Source organism: Anguilla rostrata, chromosome 7, assembly GCF_018555375.3.
Source record: "Anguilla rostrata isolate EN2019 chromosome 7, ASM1855537v3, whole genome shotgun sequence".
In the NCBI taxonomy this organism is placed as follows: domain Eukaryota; kingdom Metazoa; phylum Chordata; class Actinopteri; order Anguilliformes; family Anguillidae; genus Anguilla; species Anguilla rostrata.
In genome coordinates this window covers 7003361-7014972 of record NC_057939.1, presented here as the reverse complement: position 1 = coordinate 7014972, position 11612 = coordinate 7003361, and the positions used below count along the sequence as shown (strand labels likewise).

The 11612-nt window shown below is 46.9% G+C and overlaps 1 protein-coding gene across 1 annotated transcript; it reads right to left on the bottom strand.

Moving 5' to 3' along the window:
- Positions 1 to 1681: 1681 nt before the first annotated feature.
- On the bottom strand, positions 1682 to 6132 carry LOC135258891 (unique cartilage matrix-associated protein-like). The gene is made up of 5 exons (XM_064342557.1): positions 5989 to 6132; positions 5577 to 5645; positions 5322 to 5417; positions 2738 to 2836; positions 1682 to 2399 (listed from the first exon to the last, which is right to left on the bottom strand). Exons 1-5 carry the CDS (start codon positions 6044 to 6046, stop codon positions 2302 to 2304), a joined length of 420 nt encoding a protein of 139 aa, XP_064198627.1. The 5' UTR covers positions 6047 to 6132; the 3' UTR covers positions 1682 to 2301.
- Between the last annotated feature and the right edge of the window lie 5480 nt (positions 6133 to 11612).

Sequence of the window (11612 nt, the reverse complement as noted above, 5' to 3'; positions counted from 1 at the left end):
CCAACTGTATATAAAGTGTGGCAGTGAGAGGAAACTGAGCTCAATACAGCATCTGTGCCCCTGTTAGGGCTTGCTTCGCTCCAACTTGGCAATGTGCACCACTATAAATTGCTGAAAGTAAATAATTCCCTCACAACTAAATCAGTAGCACTCATAAAGATGATCGTAAAGTGCCTTAAAGGATCTTGTCGGTCTTTTAAAAACACGTTCCCTTCTAAATGCTCTTCTTACAATGATGGCTTGTTCATCGACAAGAACCTCGCGTTCATTTCTGCTGTTGGGGTGTGTGTGTGATTTCACCGTGTGGCTCATAGGCTCATGTTATCCAGCTAATTTAAGCATAAACCTGCACTTTTGCAGCTTTGGGCTTAGGACTCGGTTACCCCAGTAACAAGTCTGGCTAAGTCGTGAACTCGCTTTGTGAAAACAAAAATCCTGAGGTCATTCCAAAATGTCGACAAACTAATCAGGCCCCGGAAATAAGGTGAAAGATGACACTTTGACGGTGGACTTGACAGTTTACAGTGCGGTTTAAAATTTTTTTTAAATACATTTCGTCATTTCCTCTGCCTGGTTTTCAGAGGCCTTGCGCACGACCTGCGGTTTGGCCTCGTTTCCACTGCCTTTGTTTTCATAGGAAGTCGGCTCTTTGCAGCAGAGGCGATTTGGTGAAAAACCAAAAAAAAAAAAACTTCACTGCGTAAAAGTCTGTCGAACGGCAGGATGATTAAACTGTCTTCCTCCTGAAAGTGCCTTTATTTTTAACATTGCTTTCTGCTTTTTATACTCAACTGGGGATGAAATGTCTGAACTGAGCCGTGCTGTGTGACCAGAGAAGTCACTCTGCCTCTCTGCCGTGCACAGTCTGTGACTAAATTAGAGTTTTACACTGATGTAACCCTGCTTCCTGTGTGCATGCTTTACCTATGTTGTATCATTTGTTGTGGCCGGCGTTGAAAGTGTTTCTGAGCGGAAGGCAGTGAGGCCTTCTCACGCTTTCGTGCCGGCGCTCTGAATTTAGCAGCTGGATGCAGACCGTTTCATTTCGATTCTGCAATGTGTGGTGGGCACACATGAGGGAGGGAGGGAGGGAGGGAGAGAGGGAGGGAGGGAGAGAGAGAGAGAGAGAGAGAGAGAGAGAGGGCGAGAGGGAGAGAGAGAGATTTCACATCTGTGGTGTGGTATTGATGTGTCGGTATGCCCCTGATTACGTAAGATCTTGTCCACCGTGAGACTTTCCATGTTTGCACACTCTAGCGTTCCTTTAGAAATCCCCTCCTACTTGACAAAAGTTATCATGTGACGCATTCTTCAAAGCGGACATTTATAATCTGCTCTTTGCTTCACCTTGGCATGGGTGCAGAGTTCATGATTCCTTTGACCTCAGAAAAGAGCCAAACAACTCCCTTACATGTAACATTCACACAGTTTCATTACTGGTATAATGTTCATTTCAGCATATCAGCATTGGAAGGATATCGTTTTCTCATATTTCCAAATCAAGGGTAACAATCATTTCAGAGGATTCTGTATGTGTGTGCTTGCGTGCATGCGTGCCTGCGTGTGTGCATGCATGCGTGCATTGTGTGTGTGGGTGTGTGTGTGTGAGAGAGAGCGAGAGAGAGAGAGAGAGAGAGAGAGATGTATCGATCAAAGTGCTGTTATTTATGGAAGAGCCATATTTGCTGGAATTATAGAATTTATTGGCTGCTGGTGTTCTGAATTACAGGCTTTTCCAGTACCAAAATAATCAGTGAGATTTTCTTGGTCAAGTAATCCACATTTCAACAACAACAAGTTCCATAGGCATAATATTACATTTGTGTTATGACTAACTCTATATCATACACATCTTAGAATGCTCTATACAAACCTTGCTGTGAAATGCGATCCACAGGGGTGTCAAATACAAAAATCTGCATGCTGGCGTAGACATAAATTTTGCTGTAATTAATATGAAATATTCTCTAGAGTTTTTTTAAACATTGTGTACGAAAAGATTGAATAAAGTTTATGAACAAAGAAGTATTATCTTCAAATATACCTCATTTTACAGTTTTACAGCTTGAATGAAACTTGATACATCTAAAATATGTTCATACAAACTGCGGTAACCTAATTTATTTATTGTTTGTAGCTTGGACAACGGTGCATTAAAAAAAATTCAGTTGTTTGCTGGGGACTGTGTCAGAGTCTGTGAGGGGTAAGTTGGACAGGCAGGGTCTGGAGAAGAAGGCCTATTCCCCCCACGCTCTGCTCCGGCCCCCCCCCCACATACATCTCCCCACGCGGTGTTAAGACTCAGACGTGGTGGCGATTGTACTGGTAGGAGGGGTAGAGCCCGTCGTAGTGGAACTCCCGCCACTGTTCGACCTTCTCCCGGGTCCTCTCGTTCTGTTCTGTAGGGGGGAAGGAGAGGGCAGTCCTGTGAGTTCATTTTGAGGTCAAAGGTCAAGAGCTTTCCAAAGCTGTTATTTGGCTAAACTTCTTTCAGGTGATTTCTGAATTCTTTACATATTTGTTGTCTTTGCTATATATTATTCTTATCTGATGATCTGCACTTGATTTGCCAGGTCTGTTGTATAAGGGGGCTACTGTAGTATTCCCTATTTTGGCTAGAACTGGTGTTCACAAGTGCATGTTGTTAGTTTTTACAGTTAAATGAATCAAGCTGAAATTGGTGAGTTGATTGACAGCTTTAAAAACAAAAGTCGCCCGCCCCTTTTTGCTTTTTTACCATCACGCTCTTCCTCCGCGTAATTCTCAAATTCATTCCTCTGCTCCTCGTGATACTCTCTCCTGCGTTCATCCACTGCCAACCTCTGCCTCTGTTCAGCTGGGGGTGAGAGAGAGAGAGAGAGAGAGAGACATTTAGCCGTAGCCACACTCATTCAACTGCCTCATGGATGGGGAGAATAGTGATTCATTCACCGCATAGCTAAGCCTAAATCCTTCTTTTTATCCATATTCCTTGCGAATTTAATGCATATTTTACGTGCACTACAGGCTAAAGGTATTAGGTTAAAGGTATTGGGTTAAAGGTATTAGGTTTTAAAAAAAGATTTAATTCAATTTAATTAGTATCCAAATTCTGTACTCAGTACCCAATCAGAGCTTTAACCATGAGAACACCGCCCAATCATAATCCTGATTGGCGTAACAGTTGATTTGCCCCAGGCGCTCTTTGCATTCCTCATCCCATGCTTCTGAGGTGTGAACGTGGCTTCTGATTGGTGGAGTCATACGCAAGCAGGTCTAGAACTGCACCCTGAGATCTGTCTTCTGGACAGTGTAAAAAATTCAGTTCAGTCGGTTAAAGCTTTGAGAACAGAATTTTGGGAAATGTTCTCAAGGAATATCTCCTTAAAGTTTAGCGCTGAATGAGTCTACGGCCCGTAGATGAGGGTAAAAGCACTGAGTGAAATCACGAGTGTCTGTCAAATTTAAGAAACCACAAAGGGCGTAAGCCTTCATCACCTGTTGAGTCAGGTGAGTAATGCCAATAATTACTCTGCTGTTACGTAACAGCGTGTTGGAAAGCTTTGACTGAAGTTATTGGAGGGAAGTTCTGAAGAGGATACGTGCCCTTTTTTTTCTCCCAAGGCCTGTTGCATAACCGCCCTGTGATTTCTTTGGCACCTCTGACCATGGAGCGTTCTGCCAAGTGCGGTCTCACCAGACAATGCCTAAAAAGCACCGGTGCCTTGAGTACTGGCGAAAAAGGCATTGAAAGGGTCGATCACAACCTGCCGCGTTTCGCCCCACACTCTGCTGGAGGTGTCCCAAACTCATTGAGTAGCCCCTGGATTAGCTAGCCAGGGAAAACTGAGACTGGACTCAATCCATAACTTTTTACCGTTCTGCCTATTTTGTTTGCTTGGCAGATGCCAAGAAGTTGGGTATTTGTCAACTCAATTCAGACTAAGTGTCTTGACTGATTCGGTTACTCAGACTGTGTAAGTGCAAAGTAAAATGTTCAGTGGTAGATCAACTCTTACAGTGTGCACAGAGTTCCAATTTGACTCCTATTTATTCAGTTAGAGTTGAATTAAGACAGGACATTTTACTGTGCAGGTTTTCATTTCTTAAAGCTACTGAGTCTTATAGCAGTCTTGACTAGTCCTCTGGCAGTATTAGTGTATTGAACTATTCATGAATAATACTATTAATAATACTAATAATACTCTGTTTCAATTGACATTCCATCCTCCCAAGCATCATATAACATTGTATCATCAACTGGCTGAAAGCAATTTTTTGGGTCCATATATAGCACAACATACTTGGCTGGTCTCTACCCCCAGCACCTAACCTCCTAGTTGAGAAAGCCAGTGGTTTCCAAGCAACATAGCTGTATAACACTCTCTCTCTCCTGCTATCATTTCCCCCCCCCATACTCCCTCTTGCGCTGTGAAGGTGTGTGTGTGCGTGTGTGTGTGTGCATGTGTGTGTGTGTATGTGTGTGCGTGCGTGCGTGTGTGTGTGTGTGTGTATGTGTGTGTGCGTGCGTGCGTGTGTGTGCGTGTGTGTGTGTGTGTGTATGTGTGTGTGTGTATGTGTGTGCGTGTGTGTGTATGTGTATGTGTGTGCGTGCGTGCGTGTGTGTGTATGTGTGTGCGTGTGTGTGTGCGTGTGTGTGTGTATGTATGTGTGTGTGTGCGCATTCCTCCTCCAGCGTCTCACACACACTTCCTCCTCCCTGCTGTGTGACACTCTCCGCTCTGTGCCAGCAGGTTCACTGCGGGTCGCGCTCACCGGCCTCCTGACTGGGGGACAGAAACCCCTCTTTTTTTTTACAGCGGTTTTCCTGGAAAGTCCGCCTGTTTTTCTCCAGCGAATCACACAGGTCCTTCACTGACAGGGGTCGTGGAGAGGAGGGGAGGGGGAGGGAGGAGTCCGAACGGTAGCTGCTTTTCCTGAAAACTGGCTTTGGGGATGGAGGAGACAGTGGAGTTGCAGGTTGGCTGCTCCAGAGTACCCTGTGACTCCTGCAACAGCCTCCCGCTGTCCTAGTCCGAAGTCCTCTCTTCTCATTTCCAAGCCAAGGAGGCAGTTACCCAGGTGCAACCACAGACCACACTACCACCCCAAAACAACAACCTGCTCTACTCAACTCCTCAGTGTGTAACATTTGTAATGTAATGTAATGTAACATTTACAAATCTCGCTCTATAGTGCCTGAAGAGAAAATCTTTTGAGGAGGGGGGGGCTATCTGTTCTCTGTCCTCATCTATGGTGTAGAAGGACTGTTCCTCCAGTGCCCCCCCCCCTCCCCAAAATGTACCCTCCCAAATGAAGTTTAGTGTTAGAATGCGCCTCACCGTTTATCTCTGCCTGTGACTTCGCCGTTCTCCTGCTCCGACGTCTGAAAAAATTTGCTGCTTCCGCCTCGCGCATGAAGACCCTCCTCGCCGCTCCTGAATGTGGGGGAGGGGGGGGGGCAGAAGGAGAGAGATAAAATTTACCGGAGTGCACGTGGACCCTAGCGTACGGTGCGCTGAGACTCACAGGAGGAGGTTCGGGAGGAGGCGCGGGAGGAGGCGCGGGGAGGAATCGGGCGGTTTTGTTGCGCTCACCTTGCGGTGCCCCGGTCTCCGTGTCGGCGGGGTCGTCCCGCACAGCCGCGCCCTCGGACCCGCGGCTCACTGTGGGACAGCAGGAGAAAGGAACGGGTCAGAATCAAACCTCTACAGGAAATACTTTTCAAAGCTGCCGTGTGAGTATCGCATTCACAGTATCACATATCACAATCAGAGCAGTTTTCCAAAGGAATCAACTGTTATGTTTAAACACATGAAATCTTTACAATACTGCTCTTACTGAGAAATACAAGGTGGAGGTGGGTTAATCCAGCCCCTCGCCTAAAAAATTGTCCTCTTGAAGTAGAAATGCTGAAAAACGGCAAACTTTGATGCCCTAGCCCCTCTCTCCCTCCCTGTCCCCAAGGGAAGGGTGTCCCTGCAGAACGGGGTCCCCTGTCATACTCACGGGTCAGGACGAGGAGCGCAGAAAGCAGGGCGAGGGTGACGGGACGGGTCCAGCTCATTTTTGGAGGGCTGAGCAGGGTGCAGCAGGTGAGATCAGAACAATGGCGAAGGAAGAGAGTGAGGGAGCGCTACTCCTGAGTGGAGCCTGGAATTTCATCGGGGGGGATAGGGGAGAGGGAGGAAAGGATAGGGGAGGGGCTCAGCAGAAACACACACACACACACACACACACACAATGAGAAGCCACTATATCCCTGTGGACGTTTGGTCCAGCACAGATCTCTCTATCATCGGGATGGGACTTGGCGCCCGGGTCCGGCATGGTTTTCATTACACTCTTGATGTCAGATCAGGCTATAAACTGGGCTTTTCTGTTTGTTCAAGCGCTCGCTCGGATCACTGTGGACCGCTGCCTCCCCCAGCGTTTAAAGACACCCCTTCAGGGGTGGAAGAGTTGACACTTTATTCGGGAGATATCGCCGAGAGCGCAAAATGTGTTTGTCTAGTCGATGCACGTTTTAAAGGCAGTGGATGCGCAAAAGGTGTCATTAACTACTCCAAAATGTCGAGCGCATTTTTATTCCTTGCCTCAAGTGCAGTGCATCTATAACGGTGCCTCACATTCATAAAATACGCAGTGAGGGATATTTCTTTACGAGCAGCATGTGTTCGTTTCAAACTGTCATCGTCGGTCGACTCTTCTGTGGAACCAATTGAAACCCTTATATGGTCACGTGTTGTGTGCGGATGACCTCCGACCTCTCCTCGGGGCCTACGGGCGAGCGGGAGCATGCCGCGACGGTGACCGGCGTCACTTCGAGCTCGTCGGCCCGCGGAGGGAATCCGAGAAGCACCGCTGCCGGAAATCACGCGAACGCGGCGACACCTCGGGGAAAGAATGCGGCAAAACATCTCCCGGGCAAAAACGCCGGTCCCAGAGACCCGGGAGTGGATATTAAAGCGATGTTACCATGATGTGCGGTTGTCAGGACTGTCTCCGCAACCGCGACGTTCGGCGAAACTGCTGAGAGATTGGCCTTCGATGTTTATGAACTCCTGGGTAGGCATTCCCATTGGCTCAACTGATGTTGCTGACTGGCTCATACAGTGTACTGAGCATGTAGTTCACCTGTGACCTGTAAATGTTTCTCTCTCTCCCCCCTCCCTCCCTCTCTCTCTCTCTCTCTCTCTCCAGTTAGATTTAAAGCATGGAAAGAATGTTTTTGCTGCTCAAAACCCCAAATAGATTTATAAAAATAGGTTTTTGGCTGGTTTTCGGTTATCTATGGTATTTTCAATCATCATATTATCATTTTTCCGACCAGAGAGCCTGAAATCATTACTTCTGCAAAAATCCACAAACAATGTTAAAGGTGTCTTGACATGACATTTAATCTACATAATGCTCTATAATACTCCTTACGTAAGCGGTCTAATTTACTGTACCTTCCAGTGAATTATGAATAATAACATAATCTGTGGGCTTCCATGTAAAAATTATTTAAATGGCTCCAGTCTTTCAAACCGGACGTATAATCGGATTGTCGGATGATCTGACGGACAGGAAGCTTTTCTTTGGCGCCATGCGCTGATAAGAATGATATCTATTTCAGGATGGAGGAAAAATGTACTGCAAAAGAGAGCATGCAGCCAGAACCCATCTCCTGTGGGATGTTCTCTGTCCTGGCGTCAGGTCCAGGGTAAACAGGGACGTGTGGCGCTGAACTGGGGCAAAGAGGAGGTGGTGTGGGGACACACAGAGCCTCCTGTGCTCCCTCCCCTCCGGCCAGGTCTGGAGGAGTTAACCCAGCACATCCCGCAGGGACAGAGTACCCCTCTCAGCCTGGCTCTCCGAGCTACTGGAGGAAACTGTGCAGGTTTCTGTTCCCGTTCAGCGCGTTCTCCCACCTGGAGTTTGGCAGCAGAGGCCCAGGCTGAGTGAATGTGTAAATTGTTGAGAGAGAGAGGTGCTGGCGACAGGACATCGCTTGGGGGCCTGTGTGTGTGTGTGTGTGCGTGTGTGTGTGTGTGTGCACGACCATCAGAGTGTGTGAACAAGAGTGCTTTAGTGTATATACGCGCATGTTTAAACGTGTGTGCAAGCGTCTGTCTGTGTGTTTGTCTGTCTCAGAGAGTGTGACTATTATCGTGTATAAGCGTTCATGTCAGTGCTCACTTTTGGATGGAGGGGAGGGGTTCCCGCTGATGACTGTAACACAGATGCTGGATGGAGGTGCCGGGGATGTGTGTGTGTGTGTGTGCGTGCGTGTGTGTGTTCGTGTGTGCGCGTGTGTTTGCATGTGTGTGTGTGTGCGTGCGTGCGTGCGTGCTTGTGTTTGTGTGTGTGTGAATGCATGTGTGCGTGCATGTATGTGCGTGTGTGTGTGTGCATGTGTGTGTGTGTGTGAGTGTGTGTGTGTGCATGTGTGTGTGTGCATGTGTGTGTGTGTGTGTGCATGTGTGTGTGTGTGCATGTGTGTGTGTGTGTGTGAGCGTGTGCTTCAGCCCGGGAGACACCAGCCTGTTTCATCAGCGCCTTCTCAGCACCTCCACCATTAAACCTCACCAATCGACATCCAGACAGCTGTTCTCATGGCGACAGACGGAGCCGTGGAAACGGAGAAAAACACATTGCTACACATGTAGGTGTGAGCCTGAGTACAGTGCAGGCTGTTAGTAAATATTTACTTCTAAGGCCATTTCAGGCTGAATATTTCATCCAAACAAAATTTCATCCAGTTTATTTGGATGTAAATGGACAAATAAGCTACTCACTCTCAACATCCAACAAAAGTTCTCGTTCCAGAATCAATTCATCTCTGTTCCAGTACTATGGCTGGCAGCCTTGCAGGGTCCATAGTGTTGGCCCTCAAGGAAGCATGTCTATCAGTAAGTTGCATGCAGTAAGTAGTGTAGCCCTCGCTCCTACCCTATGGTCATGCAGCCCTGCTGCCTATACAGATATAGGTCTGTGGAAGACATTTTAGCGACAGGATAGGCCTAAAAATTAAACTGGGTGCTCCAATACAAACATGCGGAAACAAAGACATACTTGTCTATTTGTGCGTATTCCATCTTGAAGGACGCTTCAAGGAGTAAACCATCGCCCACCCGCAGCTCTGGTTTGGGTCAACAGCCAATCAGAGGGGTCTATCCGGGGCTCCAGGCCGACGCGAAGGCAGGGTGCATTTGTCTGCAATTAAAGCACTTTATGAGGCTAATTAATCGTCACCCTGAGGTTTTTTTTTTTTTTTTTAAACCCGCAGGAAACCTTCGGGTGCTCGCACCATCAGCATAATTTGGGGGTCTCTTGTCCTTGCTGCCGTTTGCTCCTCGCGTAGGGAATCTGTCGTTGAGCTTGGGGGCTTCCACAATGGGTAGGGTTGGGTCCCACTCCATTTTAATCCACCTGACAGCCAATTTCATGCTTCTTTCATAGCTGCATATTAATGAGGCCTTGGGGGGTGGGGGTGGGGTGGGGTGGGGGGGTGGAGTGTAAGGGTGGGGGTAATTCTGTGAAATTCCAGTTTCGGGATTTGGGGGGGGGGGGTCTCAGCATCTTTACGTGGGGGGAAGGGAACAGTTCTGCACCGTTAATACTCATGTACGAGGGTATCTCTATGTTTTTGTTTTTTATCATTTAAATTGCCTGAGCAATGCCTGACCGTTGTAGGAGCTGGGTACAGTGAGGGTGAGACGAGCCCAGCTTAGGCCCCAACCGACAAAAACCGCTGCTGAATCAAACTTAAAACGGGAAACAAAGACAACGGGCGCACGTGTGGAGAAAACACGTGGGCCCTTGTTCACATCTCCAGAAGGCAGCATGAAAGAAAAACTGTTGAGGAAGAGAAAAAAAAGCAAAAAATTGTTTTTCTCATTACAGCGAGGACACTCGGGAGCTCTCAGATTTAATAGGCATGCATGGAAATTCGCAGACAAATGCGCGCAGACAAAGCCCCTCGGTTTCTGCTCCCAGGTGACCGCGACACGGCCGCCTTTGTCACTGACGTGATTTACCATAACCGGCTTCGCTGCACCTGATTGGCCGGCACATTTGAAACAGTATAATCGGCAGTGAGCATAGCAGTATGCATTGAAGTCAGTGTGACAGCCTGAACCAACCCAGCCTCATTAAAAAAACTCGGATCATATTAATTGCTCTGTCAGTGTTCGCCACAGGGTTGAGGTTCTGACTGGGGAGGGGGGGGTGGGGGGGTGGGGGGGTTGGGGGCGTCGTATCTCTGTTTTCACAGCAGATTAATTTCAGCCCTGAATGAATAGTCTCTGTCCGAAGGGACAGGATCATTCAGTGAAATGAGGCAATGGATCAGTCTTCTGTTTCATCTGTGCTGCTAGCATTGAGACATGTGCTCTGCTGATCTAGGCTTCCAATACAATGTGGAAGAAATGTATCCCCCAAATGAAGGACCATATTCAGATAGTAAATCTCAATGGCCTCCACTGTGCACTGCGGGATCATAAACTGTTTGGTCCGCTCTCAGGACTGCAGCACTCCATTTGACCTGCTGTGCAGACTGAACGCGTCAAATCAGTCGTGCTGTTTTCAGAAAATCTGTGGGGGTGATGTTGGGCAAATCAGAGGTTATTCTGTGAAGCACTCTTTGCGGTGAGGTTGCCCAAGAACTTCGGAAATGCAAAAAGAGAAGTGATGATAGCAACAAAGTAAAAACAGTAAAATGTGATCACTGTGATCCTAATTCAGTCTTCACTATTGTGACCGAAAAAATACCACTGCTGTAATTGCATTGGGTGGGGCATTGGTGGGGGCGGGGGGGTCCTGAGGGGATTGGTTGACAAATGTAAATTCCATGAGCTTAGGCTGGGTCCTATAGAAAAGACATTGCAGGCGCTGCTGCGAGCATATGTTGTGAACCAACAATGGCCTGAAATTTAAGCCTCAACTTAACTTGAATCCAAGAACTACCCATCCAAACCCAAGTGTATATGGCAAGGAAATTTTACAGCCTCTAGTCATAACATACGGTTCCATTTTCACTGCGAACTTAGTGCTGTTACAATAATATTTAACTCATACAGAAAACAAACTACAGCTGAGTTCTCTTTTTTATTCTACATTATTTGTTTGCTTGTGTTTCAAACAAAAGAAGTGTTTAGGGCTTATTATTTTGTATAAATGAACACAACTGTCATGAATATGTGTAGCCAAAAAATGTTTTAATGTGCAAAAAAAATGAGCTAGATTCAAACTGCAACCTGAATAATAATAAAATCGTAGGTAAGCTACGTAATGTCATTCTTTGACCTTTGAATTGCCAAAAAATAGTCCACAAAACCAGATTTGGCTATTTATTATTCAGATGTCACTCAACATTATTACAGGTACAGTATCTTAGCTTATCTAATGGATTTCTTGTGATTTGTAATTTACGGATCTAGCCTAGGTGAGCTCATGTTCAGTGCAGGTGCATTAGCCCACCGAGCTAAAGCTTCACAATGCAATGAGTAGCCAAGGGCTATGATCCAGTCGTCTTAGAATGTGTGTACACAATAAATATCCTGCTTTGCAAAGTCTTTGGCCTCAGTACTCCCATTGTGTGCAAGAAAAGCCTGAAAGTGAGTTTTGTGCCAGAAGCCCTAATCTAC

What these genes read in the sequence shown, in the direction of transcription:
- LOC135258891 (XM_064342557.1), bottom strand. Translation starts at nt 6,046, where the DNA reads ATGAGCTGGACCCGTCCCGTCACCCTCGCCCTGCTTTCTGCGCTCCTC. An exon ending in TGCGCTCCTCGTCCTGACCC is followed by an intron (nt 5,646 to 5,988) that starts GTGAGTATGACA and finishes GCTGTCCCACAG; the next exon opens with TGAGCCGCGGGTCCGAGGGC. An exon ending in CGCGGAGGAAGAGCGTGATG is followed by an intron (nt 2,400 to 2,737) that starts GTAAAAAAGCAA and finishes TCCCCCCTACAG; the next exon opens with AACAGAACGAGAGGACCCGG.